This window comes from Euleptes europaea, chromosome 3 (genome assembly GCF_029931775.1).
Source record: "Euleptes europaea isolate rEulEur1 chromosome 3, rEulEur1.hap1, whole genome shotgun sequence".
Lineage (NCBI taxonomy): Eukaryota > Metazoa > Chordata > Lepidosauria > Squamata > Sphaerodactylidae > Euleptes > Euleptes europaea.
The window spans coordinates 22,970,107-22,994,212 of NC_079314.1; the positions used below are offsets into that span (position 1 = coordinate 22,970,107).

Genomic DNA, 24,106 nt, shown 5'->3' on the forward strand with positions numbered 1-24,106 from the left:
CGATGTTTCACGTGAACAACCTCCCCCTGGTTTCAAAATCACAGAAAAACTAGCCACCACACAGTCAGTGCAAGGACCACTAAGAAAGACATCATCAAGCGAATGCGCGGAGAATGTAAAGCGCCAGAATACAGGCGGCACGTTTTGAGTGATTTCTGTTCCTCGGGAATTGGAATAGAAACCTTTCCCTGGATTTCTTCGTTTGCTTGCTGGAGCAAAGTTCCCGCAGGAGCTGTTTCTTGCTTTTTAATATTGTCTTCATCCTGCACTAACAGAGGACGTTCCTGTGTCTGCTTTCGTGGTAGAAGATCAAGAAAGACAGAGAGATGAACAAAATGACAGATGGAAAATGCTCAAGTGGCACTTGGAGATGTGCAAGGACAAAATCACAAAAAAAAATTGCCACAGAGTGGTCATAACATAACACTTTCCTTCACTCAATCCTGCATAGGGGGGCCAGGCACCATGGATAAACAAGCTGCTTTCTGACTGTGTGAACTACTCCAAAGCAACTAATAAATCTCTTTGCAGAACTCAATTCATATTAACTCTGCTTGGGTGCTAAAATACACCTTGAAGAGTTAAACCGGAAATATGAGAAGGACTGATATTTTTTACGTTACATAAAATAAAAACAATCCCATACAAAGAGTTTGTCATAACTTCCTATGCTATACTGATCTTCAAAACGGCATTAGTTCTCCATTAGAACTGATACCTGAACAGTAGTACAAAATAGAGTTATTTGAGTTTAGCTGGATATTGCCATGGAAGATAGTATCAAAATTTCTCCTTCAAAAATGTGCAAAGTATTCAATTCCTCAAAAAGCAAAAATATGCAATATTCGTTTTTACTACCGAAGTTACAAAGAACAGAATTTTCTTTCACATTTGACTTCACCTGTGTCAGTGTTTATGGAATGTATAATTATATACTTGCAGTACTATGTGGGGGGGACCCTTGTGGGAAAATTTGCCTCAATTCTGTCACCAGGTCTTTTCTCTCTCTTTGTTAATGAGAAAGAAACTAAGGAGCCATCTAGGAAAGGAAAAATTTGGCTCTAAGCTCTCTCAATTGAGCGTGATATTTGGGGACAGGGTCTTTGCACACCCCCAAGTGATGGGTATCAGGGAGAAAGTAGCTAGGGGGCTGGGCAGCAAAAAGAAATGATATAGAATGCAAGAGTAACATGAGAGTTAAAATAAAAAACAGAAAAAAGAAAGGAAGACAACATAAAAATAGGGTACAGTTAAACTTTCATCATTGCTCTCTCTCGCTCCAAACACTTGGCAACACCTTCATGCAGCTTTGCCAACCAGCCATGCGCTGTAAAAAAAAGCAACAAGAGAGCTGCAAACACTTGCATCGGTTCAAATCTTTTCACAGTGTTAGATCAGGAGGTTGTGAGAGATGAAACTACTTAAAAATGCAGCCCAAAAGAAAACGCCAATCAGCAGCTATCATAGACGGTTTTGAGGGGTGGGTTTTTTTTTTTTTTTTTGCTCAGTGCCATTACAATAGCAAAAAAAAAGTCTGCTTCAAAAGCACATATCAAAACAGCAGCTTTACCTCTGGCCCACCAACCTGCCTCTCACAGGACTGATAGGAGGGTTTCTTGACCTGGACCTACACAAAGCACGTAACATTTAGTGGTCTTGTGATGCAGAAATCAAAATTAGAAAGCTTTCACTCTCCCCCGCATCAACTTACAAATGATCATTGATAAAAAGTTAAATACAAGATTTACAATCTAACAGCAGCAAGCTATAGTACATCTGCATAAGATGGCATGTTAGCAGGTAAGATACAAATGTTTGTAGAAGCCTCTTATTGTGACTGTTAATTTCTTTTGCAGAAAAGTCACCTGTCTAAATTATTATGGAATCTGACACGCATACAGAGGAGAGAAGCGGAGATTGCTGATAAGAAGACAGAAGAGAAGCATAATGACAACCATAGGAGAGAACATCTAACCTATTCTTCTTGCTCAAGAAATAAAATGCTTGCAATGATGTCACACTTGTAATGCCTAAACAGCATTAACCAGGAAGGCTGCTTTGATCAGAGGCAATCATGAAGAGTCTTCTATTCAGTTTCACTATCTTCACCAAAAATGCACTAAAGGTAAAGGTCCCCTGTGCAAGCACCAGGTCATTCCTGACCCATGGGGTGACGTCACATCCTGATGTTTACTAGGCAGACTTTTTTATGGGGGTGGTTTGCCAGTGCCTTCCCCATACGTCTTCACTTTACCCCCAGCAAGCTGGGTACTCATTTTACCGACCTTGGAAGGATGGAAGGCTGAGTCAACCTTGAGCCAGCTACCTAAAACTTCCATCGGGATTGAACTCAGGTCATGAGTAGAGCTTGGACTGCAGTACTGCAGCTTACCACTCTGCACCACGGGGCTCCTCAAATGCACTAGTTCACACTTTTTCACACAGAACTGTAATTTTAATCAGCTGCAATAAAACTTCCCTCATCTCCCCATTAACCAACCAGCTCATGGAAATTCCTGAATATGCTGTGACAACTCAAAACAACAAACTTCAAATGTCTTGAAGGTTAAATTATAATCAACTACCACTGAACATTTAATTTAAGGATGAGCTGCTTAATATTGCATCCAATTACCATGATTACAAGTTCAGTGTGAGGTTTGATAATGATGGCAAACTATATATACTGATGTTTTTATTACTAGTACAGGAACACAAGCCAAATACCATTGGGGGCACCCATTAAAATAAACAGCAACTGAGTTACATACATACATAGGCTGTGAGGGAGTCTAACTCACTAGAATTATTTGCCACAACGTTCAGCTCCCTGACTTCTGCAGCAAATTTGAGTAGTTTGTTTTAGAATTAAGTGGTTTGAAAACAGTGACAAAAATTGTCATCAAAGAACTGGAAACGTATGCCCGTTCATAAGACGAGTAATGACTCGGCAATGAAACAGTAAATACTTTTGCCTAAATTGAATTGTCTTGTTTCCTACAACAAAGCCAGGGAAATCATGAGTCCCCATAAGGCAAATTACTCACTCCTTCTACTCCTGTAGGGATCTGCCCATTGATGTTCAGGGTCCGGAAGGGAGAATGAGTAGACAAGCGTTTGTCCCATTCGCTTGGCCGTGGATCAGGAACAGATTCCATAAAGTTTTTCTTCAGCTCACTGATGTTGGCATGGTGTTTCTTTATTTCCTCTTGAGTTTTATCTAAATCCTATCATTTTTTTAAAAAAAATCCAAAAACAGAAAACAAGAGAAGACTTCATTAAAAGTGCAAGTCCCTTGTTCCATCAAATTTGCTGTACTTGCTATCTGAACAAACATGCATTGGGAACAGACTTTCTTCTCCCCTCACACTAAGAAGGATACATATTACTAATGAGCAAAAAACATCCCCCAACAAATGAGTTAAATGGTTTTCAATTCAAAAGCTGCCACTTATATTAACAATGAATGTTCAGTTATTAATTCAACAAGTATTTTGCCGTTATTGATGTTCTGTCAATTTTTGATTGATTTTAAAAGAAATATAATAAATCCCCAATGCACCACAAATACTGTTAGCATTTTTAAGAGAATGGTCACAGTATCTGCTTCTATACTGTATGATACTATAGAGAACATACTAAAAAGCAGCTTATCCACACACATACCTTTTTTTTGCAAAGCATTAGTATAAATTGTTTTAAGCTATACCAACAATATTTTCTAGATTGCTAAAAGAGAAACTTTTACAGTTACAAGGAGAGGGGGGGAATCAGTAAAAGGGTTGCTGACAAACTTGTGAAAATTGTTACCTCTTCCTTGCACATTGCATGGAATGCAATTAGATTTGTTGGTGACTTGAGTTACATGTTTAGAAAAACGAAACATAGAATAATCCTTTGGGGGTTATTCAGATTGCAGGCAGGGAGCCTGCATGGCTGAATGTTCCCCTATGACAAAAAGCACCGTCTATGGAAAACTAAATGTATCAGGGAGAAATCCTTTGCATGCTAGTATTTCGCATGCTGTAAAGTTTTTATGTATGGGAATATTTCACCATGCTATCTCCAACCCACAGTTTTGTTATTGAAGACAACAGAAGCTGTCTGGTAGCAGACAAAAGGCCCAGTCTGCAGTGTCAACTCTGAAGTAGTAGAGATGTTGTTTTGAAAAGGCACAGAACTGAATTTAGCCCTGGGCTGGTGCAGGCCGGAGGTCTGCTCTGGCTCTGCCCATCAGGAGAGTAAGGTAAAGAAATAGTGATCTGGCTTAGAGCCTTACGTCATAATGCTACTACCTGGCTTTTGGTTTTGCCCTCTGCCATTTCAAATGAGGACATTGTGTGACCTTGGATCAATGATACAGTGCTGAAGTGAATGTACATTGCTCAACAGAATATTCGAAATCAGTCTCTCAAACAGAGCCCAGCAAAACACTGTTGTCTTTAGTGAAGTCAGTGAATCCTTGGACTATATTCTGGACCGTCTGGAAGACTGCAGCTCTCCTGAGGGCCAGCGTTCAACAATTGGGTTACATCCGTTGTGAGGTGAGACTATTCAAGATATATTTTCTGAACGCCGAAGCTAGATCTTATGTAAGAGGTGCGTGTGTAAAGTACCGTCAAGCGTAACAGACTTATGGTGACCCTAGCCAGGGGCTTTCAAGGCAAGTGAGAAGCAGAGGTGGTTTGCCATTGCCTTCCTCTGCAGAGTCCTCCTTGCTGGTCTCCCTTCCAAGTACCGACCCTACTTAGCTTCCGAGATCTGCCAAGATCGGGCTATACCGTGCTGCCTTATGTAAAACAGTAAATGACTTGTTTCTACTTAATGGCAAAAGTTATACTTGTGCCTGTAATCTAGGATATAAAACCCAAGACGCTACATTTGCAGAGGCCAGAGCTTATAGCACAAGTGGCAAATGGCAAGGAAAATGTAATAAATGCCAGCTTGAGAGCACACCTGAGCATACAGGGCCATATTGATTGATGTCCTGAAACAAACATCACAGTTGGCTGCTGACAATGCTAATGAGTAGCTGATGGTCCATGGAACGGGAGGCGTCGGTTGCTAATATTTAAAGCAGGGTTACTAACTACAGATTGAAGAAAGGTGGTTGCCGTTCCAGCCTCAATTCCAGATTATTGTATTATTACAAAATAGTATGTGCACAGAGAAAAAAATTCACTACTCAAAAACAGCTGACTTCAGTCTTCGCTGAAATAGTTTGGTACCCCTTGAAAATTGTAGACACTTGTTTCAAATGGCCACAAAAACGAATCTGGTCTGGTTTTGTAAGCAAGATAATGCACACACACAAGCCTTAAAAAGTGGGGGTGGAGAATCAGCATAGAATTGACAGGGGGGGAAATACTTCAGCAAAGTTCTCAAAGAGACGGGACATGGTGGTCATGGGAGATTTTAATTACCCGGATATCTGTTGGAAGTCCAACGCTGCTAAAAATGCAAGATCCAATAAATTCCTGACTTGTCTTGCTGACAACTTCCTATTCCAGAAGGTTGTCAGGGAAACAATGGGGTCTGCTATCTTAGACTTGATTCTCACCAACAGGGAAGAACTGGTCGATGAGGTTAAAGTAGTAGGCATCCTGGGTAGTAGTGACCACATACTCTTGGAATTTACAATCTTGGGGAGAGGAAAACCTGTATGTAGTCAGACATGTAGGTTGGACTTCAAAAAAGCAAATTTTAACAAACTTAAACTTATGCTAGGTAGAATCCCATGGTCAGAAATACTTAAGGAAAAGGGAGTTCAAGAAGGGTGGGCATTTCTTAAAAATAAAATACTGAAGGCGCAATCCCAAACCATTCCTATGAGAAGGAAAAATGGGAGGAGCCTAAAGAGGCCAGGGTGGCTCCTTAAACAGCTTTTTAAAGAGTTGAGAAATAAAAAAGACTCATTTAGGAAGTGGAAGGAGGGTCTTATAACCAAAGAGGAATATAAGAAAATAACTAGTGCTTGTAGGGAGTGTGTTAGGAAAGCTAAAGCTCAGTATGAACTTAGGCTAGCGAGATATGCTAAATGCAACAAAAAAGGGTTCCTTTCCTATGTACAGAGTAAGAGTAAGAACAAGGACAAGATAAGCCCATTGCGTGGACCGGAAAGTGAAATTGTAACAGGAGATGAAGAGAGGGCAGAACTCCTCAATTCCTACTTTTCCTCAGTTTTTTCTCGTGAGAGAAGTGGTGCTCAACATGGCATAAACAGAACATGTGATGTGAGAAGGGATTTGCAGCCTAGAATTGGCACTGGGGTACTGCACAAACACCTGGTTTCTTTAAATGAAACAAAATCCTTTGGGCCAGATGAATTGCACCCAAGGGTACTCAAAGAACTTGCAGATGAAATTTCGGAACTTTTGACCATTATTTTTGAAAAGTCTTGGCAAACAGGTGAGGTGCCAGATGATTGGAGGCGGGCAAATGTTGTCCCCATCTTCAAGAAGGGGAAAAAGGAGGATCCGGGTAACTACCGACCATTGGCTTGACTTCTATACCAGGAAAAGTGTTCAAACAGTTCGTCCTTGAGCATTTAGAAAGGATGGATCTGATCACTAAGAGCCAGCATGGGTTTGTGGACCCACGGGCAAGCGGCTCCAAGGAAAGGGGATGGAGAAGTAACATTAAATAAACACACATACATGTACTCTTTGGGAAATAAATGGCCACAGTTTTTTATTGATCACAACAGAATGGAGCATTGGCGGAAAACCATGGGGGCGGATCCAAGATATCGGGTCACCACCCTGTAACCCGATAATATTGAAATCATCGATAAACAGCCCAACCACCTGTGGGCACAGTACCAGAGTAGCCACCTGGGATTGGAGCACCCAATACAGGCCCCCTAGCTGGGCATCGCTGTTGTACTCCATCCCAAGACCCCTTATGGGGGTCCCCACAAACGGGAAGGAAAAGCACATCTTCCCTTCTTGGATCAGACCCCATGCAAAACCCGCCAGAACAAACTATGACAAAAGGAAAACAAACACATAACTACAGAACATAGAAGGGTGGGTGGGGAACCTCGCCGTTCCCGCCGCAAAACAGGACAGCTGCTGGGCTGCACAAGCTTTAAATCATCGCGGGGAAGGGTGACGTCAGGACGCGCCGCTCAACCGCTGAGAAGGGCGGGGGAGAAACCGCGAGGCAAGCATGGCCTCGCAAGACGGCGACGGGCGGCAGCCCAGCCTAGCGGAGATCTCTCCCCCTTTCTTACATCCTGCCCGGTAAGTCCACAACGGGGGGACCTGTTTAGTCAGGTCCCCCTTTTTTCTCAAGAATAAGTCATGTCAGACTAATCTTATCTCCTTTTTTGAGAAAGTTACTACCTTGCTGGATCAGGGGAATGCTGTAGACATAGTTTATCTAGATTTCAGGAAGGCTTTTGATAAGGTTCCACATAGTATTCTAGTAGACAAATTGGGAAAATGTGGATTAGATCCTATTATTGTTAGGTGGATCTGCAACTGGTTGACAGATCGTACCCAAAGAGTGCTAGTTAATGGTTCCTCGTCCACTTGGAGAGAAGTGACTAGTGGAGTTCCTCAGGGATCTGTGCTGGGCCCTGTGTTGTTCAATATCTTTATAAATGATTTGGATGAAGGAATAGAGGGGATGCTTATTAAATTTGCAGATGATACTAAATTGGGAGGGGTAGCAAATAAGAACATAAGAAAGGCCCTGCTGGATCAGACCAAGGCCCATCAAGTCCAGCAGTCTGTTCACACAGTGGCCAACCAGGTGCCTCTAGGAAGCCACTAACAAGATGAGTGCAGCAGCACCATCCTGCCTGTGTTCCACCGCACCCAAAATAACAGGCATGCTCCTCTGATACTAGAGAGAATAGGTAAGCAGCATGACTAGTATCCATTCTAACTAACAGCCATGAATACCCCTCTCCTCCATGAATATGTCCACTCCCCTCTTAAAGCCCTCCAAGCTGGCAGCCATCACCACATCCTGGGGCAGGGAGTTCCACAATTTAACTATGCGTTGTGTGAAAAAATACTTCCTTTTATCTGTTTTGAATCTCACCCTCCAGCTTTAGCAGATGACCCCGTGTCCTAATATTATGGGAGAGGGAGAAAAACCTCTCCCTGTCTACTCTCTCCAAACCATGCATAATTTTATAGACCTCTATCATGTCTCCCCTCAGCCGCCTTCTTTCCAAGCTAAACAGCCCTAAGCGTCTTAACCGCTCCCCATAGGACAGTTGCTCTAGTCCCCTAATCATTTTGGTTGCTCTTTTCTGCACCTTCTCAAGCTCTGTAATATCCTTTTTTAGGTGTGGTGACCAGAACTGTACACAGTATTCCAAGTGTGGTCTCACCATAGATTTGTACAAGGGCAGTATGATATCAGGTTTATTCTCTATTCCTAGTCTAATTATGGCCAGCACGGAATTTGCCTTTTTTACAGCAGCCGCACACTGGGTTGGCATCTTCATTGAGCTATCCACTACCACCCCAAGATCCCTTTCTTGGTCTGTTGCTGCCAGCACAGATCCCATCAGTGTATATGTGAAGTTGGGATTTTTTGTCCCAATATGCATCACTTTACACTTACTCACATTGAATCTCATTTGCAATTTTAATACCCATTCTTCCAGTATGCAGAGATCCTTCTGGAGCTCTTCACAGTCCGATTTTGTTTTAACCACCCTAAATAATTTGGTGTCATCTGCAAACTTGGCTGCTTCACTGTTTAACCCCAACTCCAGGTCACTGATAAACAGGTTGAAAAGCACTGGTCCCAACACAGATCCCTGAGGCACCCCACTGCTCACATCCCGGCACTGTGAGAACTGACCATTTATTCCTACTCTCTGCTTCCTATTTTTCAGCCAGCTCTCAATCCATAAGAGGACTTGCCCTCTTATCCCATGATAGTACGGGATAAGAAGACAGAGCCAAGATGCAGGATGATCTTGACAGGCTGGAGAAATGGGCTAGAACTAATAAAATGCACTTCAACAAAGACAAATGTAAAGTTCTGCATTTAGATAGGAAAAATCAAATGGATAATTATATGATGGGGGAGACTTGTTTGAGCAGTAGTGTGTGTGAAAAGGATCTTGGGGTCTTAGTAGACCAAACACAGAACATGAGTCAGCAGTGTGATGCTGTAACTAAAAAGGCAAATGCAGTCTTGGGCTGCATCCACAGAAGTATAGTGTCCAGATCACGTGAAGTGATGGTATCGCTTTACTCTGCTCTGGTTGGACCTCAACTAGAGTACTGTGTTCAGTTTTGGGCACCACAATTTAAGAAAGATGTAGACAAGCTGGAACGTATCCAGAGAAGGGCAACAAAGAGTGAGGGGTCTGGAGACCGTCCTACGAGGAAAGGTTGAACGAGCTGGGTATGTTTAGCCTGAAGAGGAGAAGACTGAGAGGGGATATGATAACCATGTTCAAGTACTTGAAGGGCTGTCATATAGAGGAGGGTGCCGAGTTGTTTTCTGTTGCTCAAGAAGGTCGGACCAGAACCAACAGGTTGAAATAAAATCAAAAGAGTTTCCGTCTAGACATTAGGAAGAATTTTCTAACAGTTAGAGCGGTTCCTCAGTGGAACATGCTTCCTCTGGAGGTGGTAAGCTCTTCTTCCCTGAAGGTTTTTAAGAAGAGGTTAGATGGCCATCTGTCAGCAGTGCTGATTCTGTGACCTTAGGCAGATGATGAGAGGGAGGGTATCTTGGCCATCTTCTGGTCACTAGGGATGTGGATGGAGGAGGTAGTTGTGAATTTCCTGCATTGTGCAGGGGGTTGGACTTGATGGCCCTGGTGGTCCCTTCCAACTCTATGATTCTATGTGCTACTACACTGAAGGCTAGTTTAAATCTTGGGCACACTCACACACTCTCAGCCTAACATACCTCACAGGCTTGTTGTGAGGATAAAAGGGAGAAGAGGAGAATGGTGTAAGGAACTTTGGGTCCCCACTGAGGAGAAAGGTGAGGCATAAATTAAGAAAAAAACAGTTCTCCTTTTCTCTTCGTTATGCATTTCTTCCCTTTTCTAAAGGGCTTTAAGAGACTGTAAGTATGCAGAGCTTTAAAAAATGAACTATTGTATAGTGCCTTGTTTTCAGCAGACTTTTATATCATCCTCAGCCACCATTTTAGAACAGTTGTAAGATACATCACAAGGTGAATTTTAGATTGTTGTGCACATCTCACTGAATTTGAGCTGCTTCAGTGGGTCACTTTCCCCCTCCTAAACGTAATCGGATGGAACCCATCTTATTTACCCAACAAACAGAGCAAAAAAAGAGAGTCAAGCAATCATCCCAAACTCTGATTAGCCAAGCTTTTGTTGATGACCTCTGAACACCTGTAACAAAATATGTAAAGAGCACATGAAAAAAAAGTTAGTTACAGGCACTGGACCACATGTGATATGTGATACATGAAAAACAGGAAGTTAACAATACTGAAAACAGACACGTGTCAAGTTAAAAAACCCTACATTAAACGATCTGTTTTACGGATGGATTTTTAAAAATTTGGGGGAAATCCTCAATGCTTCTTGCCCGATGATCTCCTGTTGACTGGAGTACAGACAGTTTTACTGATGTTCAAAAGCTCTGCATTGTAGCAACCAAACCAAAAGCTGCAAAGCACAACATTAAAAATGTCAAAAACGCAGTTAGTGTACAGAAAGAAAGACACTGCAAGAAACTCCTATTAGCTGCTGTTTCTGTAATTGTGGAGAAAACACGTAACACATGGGAACAGAGTCAGTAGAAGCCACACATTTCCCCAAAATAAATATATGATTGGCATGTTCAGCACTTCAAGTAGGTGTGAGATCCAATTAAAATCAAGATTTGTACATCTTAAGGCAATGTAGCCAGGATATATCCATGTAGCCATAATGAAACAAATAGATGTCCTCATAATTCCAGGAAGTGCAATGAATGGCATTCTGCCAAGACAGGGGAGCAGGTAGGGAGAGGAGATACAGCTAAACTTATCTGGTCTGTTTAATAAAGCAGCTGTGCACAATTCTTTCAAAAGAATCATTCAGAGAACATTCTGTTGTGATCACACTCTATTTCTTGTGTTCCATTCTCAAGAAAGAAACGATTCTAATACCAATGTTTTAAATGCAGCTGGAGAATCTGGGATGACACCTCTAAATATAGAACACAGCTACATTAAGTTTTGCCAAGAAGAAGCTCAACTTGTAATTATTTTGATCCCTCCTCATCCCACTGAAAGATTTACATCTACTCTGGGCTTCTCCGATTTCATAGGCATAGTTGAGAAGATGTCCTGACATGCTGCATATATGTGGGCCTGGGCCAGGGGTGAACTTCCTCAAGTTATGGCCTTGAAGCACGCTTCCTAGGCTTGATGTGACCCTCATCCTCCCGTATAACCCAGCCATTTAAGCAAAGCCCTGCTCCTTTTTAGAAAGGAGTGGCTGCAAACCCTGTCCAAACATACAGGGTACAACTGCAGTGCCGGGTGGATTATGATAATCACCACCACAGTATGTAAGGTTTCCAGGTCCCTCTTCACCACTAGTGGGAGGTTTTGGGGGTGGAGCTTGAGTGGGGGGTTGGGAGGGGAGGGACTTCAATGCCATAGAGTCCAATTGCCAAAGCGGCCTTTTTCTCCAGGTGAACTGATCTCTATCGGAGGGAGCCCAGTTTTAATGGCAGGAGATCTCCAGCTAGTACCTGGAGGTTAAGCAACCAAAATAAACACCTCTGTACTACTACCACAGGTAAGGAACTAAGTACAGGAATAGCTGATGAAATTCAATCAATCACAAGTTTACAAAAACAAGGTGTATTAAGTGCAGTGAATGATATACAACACACAAATCTATATTCAATCCTATGTTAACAGTCCTAAAGGGTACAAGTCTCAAAAGTTCCACTATGAGTAATCATCATAGAAGAATGGTGAGGGAATTTGGTATAAACAGTCCCATACAGGTACAAGTATCCAACAATGAACTGCAACAAATTTTCATAGAAGAGTAGCAAGGGGGACGATCGTTTCTGTTCTTCCTCAGCCCCGTTTCTGCATGCAAAAATCCATTTATAACTTTTTATAACTTAATTTCCTTATAGGTACACATTTCATAATGAATAGCAAGATAGTACATTACTTACAGTCAAAGCCAATTTGTATGCATTCAAAATTCTCATATTATTTCCTTTCTCCCATAGGGATGAAAAAAGCAGCTATGCCAAATAAATCTTGTAGTGTTCCCCTAAGGGATACTCCATTTCCGATGCATTTTTCAAAAACACGCCACAATGAGAACGAACTTCAGTTCTTTGTGTTGCGGCGCTTAAGGGGCAAGAAGTTTGACAGAAGGAATAATGAACATCTTCTTAGACAGAAAGAAGCATATTTTATACATCTATTTGGATCATTGGAACCGGTCTCAATTTGAAAAATGACCTGTCTTGTTTTATTTAGAGTGTGTCTCTTTAAGAAGCGGGTGATTCCACGCACCAGCTGCAGCTATTTAGTTTAGCCGGCATCATGTTACAGCAGCAACTCTTTGTATCCCTTTGGGAACGGCTTTAAGCATCTGTGCAAGTTATAAATGGATTTTTGCATGTAGAAACGGGGCTGAGGAAGAACAGAAACGATCGTCCCCCTTGCTACTCTTCTATGAAGATTTGTTGGAGTTCATTGTTGGATACTTGTACCTGTATGGGACTGTTTATACCAAATTCCCTCGCCATTCTTCAATGAAGATTACTCATAGTGGAACTTTTGAGACTTGTACCCTTTAGGACTGTTAACATAGGATTGTATATAGATTTGTGTGTTGTATGTCATTCACTGCACTTAATACACCTTGTTTTTGTAAACTTGTGATTGATTGATTGATTGATTGAATATCATCAGCCTTTCCTGTACTTAGTACCTGGAGGTTGGAAACCCTACCAGTATGCAACAGCCAAGGTAGAGATATTAACAGTGCAATCCTAAACAGAGCTGCATTCTCTTATTCACTAGATCTATTAAGGCCTCCCTAAGCTGATTCGAGTTTAATTTGCTGGGAAAGTAAAGCTTTTCTAGTAACTAACAGTTCTCCCACCTTAAGTGAATAGACACGGGGGGGAACAAAGTGCAGAGAGCGGGTTGGTGCATTGAATGATGCCTAAGATTAAACATACATTCTCAGAATGGCACAGGGGCCACGGGGCAACAGAAAGGCATCACAAAATATAACACTGATCTTGGCTATAACTATTGGTGAAAGTCTAATCGCATGGGACCTGGCTTGGGGACTGTAATCAAGTCCTTGAGTGTTCACCATACACCTAAGTGCGGAACTATCCCAATCACATATTTTCAAGTAAACAGAGCAGAGAAAAAAGTCTAAAACAGATAGGAAAATGGCTGCATAGTGTCATGTTTATTGTTGGCGTGCAAAAGCATATCTAACATTTTCATGCAACAGCATGCAAAAAAGCAAACAAACAAAAAAACCCAACAAATGCAGCAGTAGAGGAGGAAAAAGAGTTCAGCAAAGAATGCAGAAGGTCCAGGCAAATGCTACTGAAAGAAGCTTCAAATTCATACAAACCTCCAACATTAAATTGCTATGCCTTATATAAATGTTTTCACCATCTAGTCTCTTTGATCTTTTCTGTGAAAGTGAAAGAAGGGGTGGGGGAGAACAAAAAAAGCACAAAAAAAATTAAAAGGTTTTTCTTGCAGGAATTGCAAATTGGAAAGCGAAAAAAGGTAACTAAACAAATCGGAGAGCAGTGGAGGAATGCCAATGGGGCGTGGAGGACAGAGCCACAAGAACGTGTGAAGGATCAGAGGAAATGGAAGGTCTTGCTCATGAATCATGGGATAATGGAATGGTTCCCTTTAAAAAGACAGCCCCAGAGAATTCACTGACTTATTTACATTCCCAGCTGTCTCTCAACAAGAAATGATCCAATGCTTTCTGTAGAAGACAATTTTGGGAACAGTTATTTGGTTTCTCAATGCTATAGCAACATATTTCTTGCCAAATAACTTTTGCAGTCAAGCACTGTGCATTTTCCTGAAGTGTTACCCGGAATCGACTTTTTTTAAATTCTAAGAAATAATTAGGAAATACAAAATATAATCAATATTTTAAATAGGAAATATTTTTAGTTTGCCAGTCTAATTTGGAAAAGGAGCAGTAGCTACACATTAAAGTTAAAGTTCATGAAGTTACTGGAACTGTCTTTTTAAATACATCGCATATGCTTGAGTGATATGGCAGTTTTACGTGATGGCACTAAAAAAAACCCTGCTAACCTTCCTCATTCTTATCACATCTTCCTCTTTTTCGGCACGCTGCTGTTTTGTGACATTTTTTTAAAAAAGACAAAAAAACAGGTTTGTTTAATTATTTTCAATTAAACTGTATTTCAGTCTTCTTTTAAAAATCAAAAAGGAAAACAAATACATAACAAGCAGCCTAACCAGACAAACCTGAGTTTGGTCACCATTTCTGGTGGGTACTAACACTTAGATATGCACTTTCCCCACCTACGTTTAGAAATAAAGTGGTAAAAACATTTGTATGTGTGTGTTAGTAGGGTTTTGGAGACAACTTAGTTTCAAAAACATAGCTATCTGTTTTTGAAACACTGGGTAAACATGCACCAGTTAACATGCAGTCTCTGAAGAGGTACCTAAATAAGTGACACAATACCGTACAGTGACAGTTTATTAGTTCAACCTAAGTCATTTTGAACTCAATATTCTAACAAGTTCCAAATTATTCCTGTTCAAGGTTTTTGTAATAACAATGACATTTAGCAAGCAGTCTTAGGCGTTAATACATTTAAAAAATCTATACACCTGAAAAACGTGTTCATGAACTTTCTGGTAACTGTTGCATCAAATACAGAAAACAGCACAAGAGTGTTATGAGAAAGCAAAATGGTTGTCAAAATACTTGGCCACTTCTGATACCCATAAATTGAGATTGCTTCTGAGTGGTGCTTGTAAATCTTGTATGGTTGGTGTGGTTAAATTCTTCTTTGCTGTTGTCTTTAATTCTTAAATGTTTTTTCTTGGTATATGGCTTATGGGCTGTTAAACCTGAATGAAGGGAAAGTGAAAGCTATATTGTACAGCCCTTGTGGCAGTGAAAGCTCTTGTACTAGACAGGTGGGGCTGATGGGATGATTTGGAATCAAGAAGCAAAGCAGTTTGAAGTCCAGCTTCTGTGAGGGATGGGAAAGTTGTCAGTTCAGCTGCTATTTAAACGTTGATCAAGGACACGGTGGGAAGAGCTCCTAGTATATATGAACTCAGGAAGGAACAAGGAACTCAGCAGCAAAGAGGCTGAATGAAGGAGGCAATGCATTAAAAAGGAAGAATCTGAAAGAAGTGTTGGAAAGGCTTGAGAAAAGAGAAAGTAAAGGAACTGAGGCAAAAGGCAGCTAATGAGGAAAAGTGTATATATGCTTCAGAAACACTGGTGTGTGCAGGAGAGAGGAGGTGCTGAGCAACACCAGAGAAGGTACACAGGAAACAATGGCTAAAAGAAATGGTACAAAGAAGGTCTGAAAAGCAGAAATGGGAGGAAGCAATGATGACTGAAAACATGCTTTTGGACCCAAACAGCTTAAAGCAGAAGGAAAATATTCTATGGTACTGAAGCTGATCTGTACTGTTCTATAAAACATTCATATAGTGAATGAGGCTGCATAGTGCAAAGCTAGGTTTTACAATAATTCTCATGATTGTGCAAGAACTCATTCAAACTTCACTGGATTTAGTTCAATTAATCTCACAACACTCTGCAACAAGATGTAAGACAACCCTTTCATGTGTGAAACACTTCTCTGTCGGGGAAGGAACCTCTCTGGATCCAGCTAGCAGAAAAGAGGAGCAAAGGAGGACACACATCTGTGGCAAAATTACACACAGGGCCTAGAGACAGAACAATATTCGCAGGAAGGCAGAGAGGATTTAGAGGGTGGGAATATACCAGGAAGCCAAGACTGCCAGGTGTATACACTGACTTGTACCAGCTATGAAGCAAAGTGACATAGCAATCCTAAAGGGGCAACGAGGGTAAAACACACAACCCTCCCCACTAAAAAAGTGAGGTGGGGTATTAATTTCACATGTTGATCTGAACCACCCCGACAATTTGGAGGCTGCAGGCTCCTTGTATTTAAGAGAAGTTCAAACTATCCTCATATCATATTTGAAAGCCATTTCTAAAAAGTAGAGGGCTTTAAAAAAGCAGGTTTTGATACAGTTCTTACAAGAGTCTGCTGTAAGTATTGCTTTACAGTAAGAAAACATTAAAGAATAAGTTTCTACAAATTCTGAAGTCAGCTCTTCTATCAAGCTTCTGACCAAAATTTGTTTATCTTGTGTTAAAAAAGACATTTGAATACTTTAGGTCCAAATCCAAACAGATACGTCCAAAGGCACACATCCAATCGATTTTGATTTTATTTTTTCCTTTACAAAGCAGATTCCCATGTAGTATAACAAGCTACTAATCAAATTCCTCTTACACTTAAAAGTAGCTTGGCAAGTGGCACAGGGAACAGCTGTTCTAGAAACCAAAAGCCCCTCTAACAAACAGAACTATTTATTTTGCTTACCACATAATAGTGGAGCTCTCCAATCAGTTTCCAATTAAATTTCAAAAGCAATCAAAACTCATAAGTACACAACAAAACAAGGTGGGGAAACCACACACCAACAGCACAATTTTCTAAATAAATAACAACAGCAATAAACTAGTTGCAGAGTTCCTCAGATCACATCTTGGATTTTTAAGTCAATATTTCTCTCATACCACAATCTAGCCACTGATGCCATGTACCTTTTTATCATTTGTAGATATATAAACAACTAAAGGGCTGGTTTACACTTTCATTTTGGATTCTGCTGAAAATGCCTACACATATAGATGACTTTTAAGCTGGGAAACATGTATCCATGGAGACCCCAATTCATATGAGACCCTCCACATAAAGACATTTGGAGAGCATTGCACAGCCAATGTAACATCATTGTTACATTGTAACAATGTTACATTGTTGTAACATCATAAAACCTGTCTTACTGGATTAGGCCCAAGATCTACCTAGCCCAGCAAACAACACGCTCTAGATAACTTGTAAGACAGACATGAAATACAGTAATGACTGTCTCCTGTTGAGAGGGTTCCCAGCTATCATTAGTAGTTTTATTGTTACGGTTAAAGACCAACACAACTATCATCCCAACTATCATTACAATGTGTGTGTGTGTTAAGTTGCTTCTGACTCATGGCGACCCTATGAATCAAAGTTCTCCAAAATGTCCTATCTTTGACAGCCTTGTCAGATCTAGCAAATTGAGGGCTGTGGCTTCCTTTATTGAGTCAATCCATCTCTTGTTGGGTCTTCCTCTTTTCCTGCTGCCCTCAACTTTTCCTAGCATGACTGTCTTTTCCAGTGACTCTTGTCTTCTCATAATGTGACCAAAATACGATAGCCTCAGTTTAGTCATTTTAGCTTCTAGGGTCGGTTCAGGCTTGATTTGATCTATAACCCACTGATTTGTTGTTGTTGTTGTTTTTGGCAGTCCACAGTATCCGTACACTCTCCTCCAACACCACATTTCAAAGGAATCTACTTTCTTCCTATCAGCTTTCTTCAATGTTCAGCTTCCACACCCATACATAGTAATAGGGAATACGATGGCATGAATTAACTTGATCTTGGTGGCCAGTGACACATCCTTACACTTCAGAATCTTTTCTAGCTCCTTCATGGCTGCCCTTCCCAGTCTCAGTCTCCTTCTGATTTCTTTACATTACAATGTGTGGCAACAAATTCTAAAGATGCATAGAGCAGTATTTTGCTTGCATGTGTGCATAAGTCCCTACTGGCGTGTGCGTGTGTCCCTACTGGTAATCGGTTTCGCTGGATGACCCCCCCCCCCAAAAAAAAACTAATTTTATGCAAGAGAGAACATTCTCTTTTCACACTGCTCATAGCTCCTAAAAACATCTTTCATACTTGTCATCCCTCTCAAGATACTGTTTAAGCTAGACTTTCCTACCTTTGAAACTTCTTTAATAAAGAATAAATGCTACAAGGCTTTGATTGTTTTAGTTGCCTTTTGTTGCCTTTTCTCAATTTTGTCTTTGAGATGGGGCAACCAGCACTGCACTGCAGATCCACAAAGTGAGCTTCTAAAAGACAAGAAGTAACCCTTTACTTGAAAGCTCTACACAATTGGGGTTTTAATTCTCTTGCCTCCTAGCAATCTGAACACAGAAGCTAATATTTTAATTCTTCTTGTCAGCTAAAGAAAGTCAATAGCTGAATTCAGGGCAAGCCAATGTACTGACAGTTTGTAAATGGTCCATAAGTTGACTCAGGGATAGCCCTGAACCAATACTGACAAGAATTAGCTGGATTGCACAGATGACTGAATCATGCCCTATAGAACAGAGTGACTGGTTTTACTAAAAAAAAAGGGGGGGTTGTTAACAGCCATATTCAGCTGCATGCCAAATTCAGAACAAGAAACAAAATGCACCTAAGACCTTTCTGTGCCAACTTTCTACCTGAAATGGGTCTCCAATGCAGTGAACATCAAAACATTAAACCATTTAAGACAGTAAAACACTTAAAATAGCGTATATAAAAACATTTTAACAATTCAATAAAAACATATGAATTCACAACAGACATAACACAATCAACAACCATTATTTGGGGCACACCAAACCAAAAAAAAAGGTCTTCACCCATTGGTGGAAGGCAACAATAGAAGGAGATTTGGCACCATGACTGAGAATGCCTTTTTCTTGGGTTGCCACCTGACTAGCCTTACCCAGCAGGGGCACCCAAAGCAGGGCTCTGAAGACGACTAGAGTGTTTGGGTAGGTTCATATGGGAGAAGGCCTGAAGGTCCTTCAGGTATGCTGGCCCCAAGCTGTAAAGGGATTTAAAAGTCAATACCACACATTGAATTGAGCCCAGAAGCAAATTGGAAGCCAATGTAGATGGGCTACATTGAGTGAATTGATATGGTCCCCTTTCAGACAACATTCTGGCGGCAGCGTTCTGTACTGGCTGTAGATTCCAGATAGTCTTCAAGGGCAGCCTGGCACAGACTGCATGCAGTAATCTAATCTAGATGTTACTAGGATATGCACCACAGTGGCAAGATCTTTCCCACCTCTAATAATTGAGTTTAGAACTGCCATCTGACTCTCTGGAAGGTGTACCTTCCCTAGCTACAAACATATTTTAAGGATGTCCAGTTAACTGAAAACCAGCAGACAAGTGGGTGACCAGGTCCCAAAAGCTGTTTAAGTATGACTCCTTGCTGGGTTTCAAAGGCAAACCCTGTATCACATGGGAAGTCTAGAACACAGCTCCTTTTTCTCCTCAGAGCTTTCATAGATTTCAGTGGGAATTGAAACAAGTTTGAACTGTCTCATGACTGTGACCAACTGCTTCAACTTTAAATGCCACATTGTGAGTAGGATGTGTCTGACTACACAAGCAACCCAAATAACTGTTTGGGGGCACCTATTGTATGCAACTCTGACTGAGCACTGGCACTTTATAGGGAATCCAAGCAACGGAAACTCATCTGGGAGCTTACACAGCTGTCAAAGAACAGCCAAGATGGTGAGGCAGCTCTCTCCAGTAGAAGGTGAAGCTAAATGGAGCCAGGGGGGATGACACAGAGTGATCTGGCTAGACAGAGATGGAGAAAAGAAAGGAATGCTAGATGATATACTGTACAAGCTCTGTAGACCTCCTTAGGATACAATAGGGAAGGGAGAAGGGCCAGTGAGAATTTGGGACAACAGCGATCAATAGTGGTGGGAAATGTTTGGATACGGACAATAAACCTGAAAGAAGTTGGACCCAAGTCTTCTCCTTTGCCAGAAGGGGCCAACAGTGGTACTGCGTGAGTACCATAAACCCACACTGTCAACTGTACTCTGAAACCAGAGTACAGGTGAGCAGTGAGGGCAGTCTCCCTCTCTGTTAACATAGGAAATACTTTCAAAGGCTGCTCTTTGTAGAAAGGTTTTATGATTCCAGTGAGGGCTGGCCACATCCCACACAAAGAGTACTGAGACATTACACCTCTTTTTCCTCAAACCAATATTATACAGTTAATTGTTGTAGTCTGACATACCTGGAAATCTTTGGCAGGCTCAGTTTTGGGCTTCTCTGGTAACGTTTCTTCATGTTTCAATTCTTTTCTCTGTGTCTCCTTCTCAGTTTCGGCAACTGCTGGTTCCTTGTTATCAGATACAGTTGGTGGAGTAGGTTCGACCACATGGCTCTGAGCAATAGCCGGTGCGGATGTAGGCCGTGTGCTTCTATCAGGTGTAACCACTGCTACTGCTGAGTAGAAATAATTTTATTTCTTTAAAATGCACCAAAGTAAAGAAAAAAATCATTTCAAGATCCCAGTCCACCAAAAAAAAAAATATTTTCAAGTCATAGCACTGCACAACGGCAACAACAAAAGGTGTGCAAAGCAGTGGCAGATAATAGAGCAGAAGGCTGGAGTTTATTTTCTTCTGAACAAATATTGAACAAAAGTTAAGGAAGAAACATTAGAAATTGCAGAAGAGTCACACAGGAAATGCTAGTCAAAAGCACATTGTGTAAAAAGGTTCCCCATTTCAAGCGTCACTGGTTCAAATTCTGAATAATGCTGTCAATATCAAATTAAGCTACATTAACTGATTACTGCTATTAATACCCACATCATGGTACAACTAAGCCAGAAAATTTAACAGTGCAATCCTATGCATGAGGAATTCCACTAGGTTCAGAGAGATTTGCCCTTTAATAACTGAGTTCAGAATTGCTATCTGAGCCTCTGAGAGATGTATTTTCACTAGCGACAAACATACTTCAAGGATTTCCAACTAATTGAAAACCAGCAGGCATATGCCTGTACAAGTGTGTGACCAGCTCCCAGCACTGAGGGCCTCGGAAGTAGTCTTAATGCAGTGGACGCTGTTGCAGCATGGCTCTTCACTGTGTTTCAAAGGCAAAGGGGGTCTCACTACAACAAGAAAAACTTCTTCAGATATGAAAGGAGCAAACACAAGGGAAAAGAGGCCATAGGCCAACTGTTGGGTGAAATGGAGAAACTCTAACAGAGGACAGAAAGAAAGCAGAAAGGCTCAATGCCTATTTGCCTCGGTTTTTTCCCTGAAGAAAACGTGCGCACCTAGAGATGGTAATAGGCAAGGCATGGTGTCTGGGGTGCTGGTTGACATGAACAGAAAGGTAGCTGAGAAGCACCATTGGATGAGTACAAATTCCCTGGGCCAGATGGTATGTACCTGAGAGGGCTCAAATAACTTTCTAGAGAGCTTGCAGAGCCTTTGTCCATCATCTTCCAGACCTCTTGGAGGACGGGAGATGTACCACTAGATTGGAGGAGGGTGAACGTTATCCCAATTTTCAAAAAAAGGAGGAGGGATGGATGACCCAAGAAACTACATGCCAGTCAGATTGACCTCTGACCCAGGGAAGATACTGGAGCAGATATTAAAGAGATTAATCTGCAAGCATCTGAAGGACAACTTGGTGATCCGGGGAAGTCAGCACAAATTTGTCCACAACAGGTCCTGCCAGACCAACCTTGTTTCCTTCTTTGATTGAGTGACAAGCTTACTGGATCGAGGGAATGCTTTCAATGTTGTTTACTTGGATTTCAGTAAAGCTTTTGACAGGGTTCCCCATGATGTTCTGATGGGTAAACTAGAGGACTGTGGACTGGACTCTAGGACAGTTTGGTGGATAGGGAACTGGTTGGAGAACTGCTCTCAAAGAGTAGTTGTCAATGGCATTTCATCTGAATCGAGAGAGGTGTCCAGTGTGGTGCCACAAGGTTCGGTTCTGGGTGTGGTACTTTTCAATATCTGGATGAGGGTGTGGAGGGACTACTCATTAAATTTGCAGATGACACCAAATTGGGAGGAGCAGCAAACACACCAGAAGTCATAGAATGCAATGAGATCTGAACACACTGGAAAAGGGGGCAGATGTGAACAAGATGAAATTCAACAAGGATAAGTGCCAAGTTCTACATCTGGGTCACAAAAATGAGGGACATGCATACTTGATAGGGGATACGCTTCAGGTTAGCAGTGTGTGAACAAGATCTTGGGGTATGGGTGGACTGTAAGTTAAATATGAGCAGCCAGTGTGATACAGCGACAAAAAAAGGTAATGCGATCTTGGGGTGTATCAACAGAGGCATAAAATCCGAATCACACGATTTCATAATCCTACTGTATACTGCATTGGGTCAGGCTGCATTTGGAGTATTGTGTGCAGTTCTGGAGGCCTCCCTTCAAAAAGGATGTGGACAGAATGGAGCGGGTGCAGAGGAGAGCGAAAAGGATGATCAGGGGCCTGGAGGCCAATCCCTGAGGAAAGGCTGAGTTGGGAATGGTTAGTCTGGAGAAGAGCATGACTGCTTTCTTTAATTATTTGAAGGGCTGTCACTTAGAGGAGGGCAGGGAGCTGTTCCTGTTGGCAGCAGAGGATAGGATTCACAATAATGGGCTTAAATTGCGTGTGGGAAGGTATCAGCTGGATATCGGGGAAAATGTTTTACAGTAAGACTTGTTCAACAGTGGAATCAGCTACTTATGGAGGTGGTGAGCTCCCCCTCACTGGCAGTCTTTAAGCAGAGACTGGACAAACACTTGTCAGGGATGCTAGTCTAGGCTGATCCAGCATTAAGCAGGGGGTTGGACTAGATGGCCCCTTCCAACTCTATGGTTTTAAGCAGATGATACAGAAGTTCTTAGCAATCCACAAGTTCACAAGGTTGGAAGAGACCACAAGGGCCATCCAGTCCAACCCCCTGCCATGCAAGATCCCACAATCAAAACACTCCCGACAGATGGCCATCCAGCCTCTGCTTAAAGACCTCCAAAGATGGGGACTCCACCACCCTCCGAGGCAGCACATTCCATCGTCGAACTGTCCTCACCATCAGAAAGTTCTTCCTAATGTTTAGGTGGAATCGCTTTTCTCTTACTTTAAATCCATTACTCCATGTCCTAGTCTCTGGAGCAACAGAGAACAAGCTAGTTCCCTCATCATCATGACATCCCTTCAAATATTTAAACATGGCTATCATGTCTCCCCTTAACCTTCTCTTCTCCAGACTAAACAAACCCAGCTCCTTAAATCTCTCTTTATAGGGCATGGATTCCAGACCTCTGACCATTCTGGTTGCCCTCCTCTGGACACGCTCCAACTTGTCAACATCCTTCTTAAATTGTGGAGCCCAAAACTTGACACAGTATTCCAAGTGAGGTCTGACCAATGCAGAATACAGTGGTAGTATTACTTCCTTTGATCAAGACACAATACTCCTATTGATGCAGCCCAGAATTGCATTGGCCTTCTTAGCTGCCATATCACACTGTTGACTCATGTTCAGTTTGTGGTCCACTAAGACTCCCAGATCTCTTTTACATGTACTGTTGTCAAGCCAACAATCTCCCATCCTGTACCTGTGCCTTATGTTGTTTCTGCCTAGGTAAAGTACCTTACACTTCTCCCTATTGAAATCCATTTTATTGCTTATGGCCCAGCTGTCCAGTCTATCAAGGTCATTCTGAACTCTGACCCTGTCCTCTGGGGTATTAACTATCCCTCCCAACTGTCCTCTGGGGTATAAAGTACCCCTCCATAATGTTGATGTCATATTTCTTCAGAAAACTGATATTCAGAAATGCAGCATGTGTGTGAATAATTACTATATACTTGACTGATAGTATCCTAAACAACTCAAGCTGAAGTATGATCTGCAGGTATTAACTATTTCTATGCTCTACACTCCATGCCTCCACGTGCAGCTCCACGAATGGGCAAGTTACTTCCTGCCCCAGTACTCTGAGCTTAGGAAAACAGCACAGAGGGGAGGCAGGAGCCCCTCCTTTCCTCTCCATTTGTATCATGTCTGCGTTGTGTCCTCCTTCCCTGTCATCTCCCATGTCCCAGGCCTACTCGATGCCAACACTGCAAGTTCAAAACATGCTTATCCACACTGATCATGCATTTGCCCTAGACTATGTTGTGAACAGGCAGGG

At 41.7% G+C, this 24,106-nt stretch overlaps 1 protein-coding gene across 1 annotated transcript in view; it reads right to left on the reverse strand.

Moving 5' to 3' along the window:
- The window catches only part of EPB41 (erythrocyte membrane protein band 4.1), a 117,412-nt gene that overhangs the window by 24,633 nt on the left and 68,673 nt on the right, over window positions 1-24,106 (reverse strand). The window contains exons 15-18 of the mRNA XM_056845755.1: window positions 20,167-20,378; window positions 13,580-13,642; window positions 3,048-3,227; window positions 1,571-1,627 (exon numbers count right to left, since the gene is read on the reverse strand). Coding sequence (XP_056701733.1) covers window positions 1,571-1,627; window positions 3,048-3,227; window positions 13,580-13,642; window positions 20,167-20,378 — 512 coding nt within the window. The remainder of the gene's footprint in view (window positions 1-1,570; window positions 1,628-3,047; window positions 3,228-13,579; window positions 13,643-20,166; window positions 20,379-24,106) is intronic.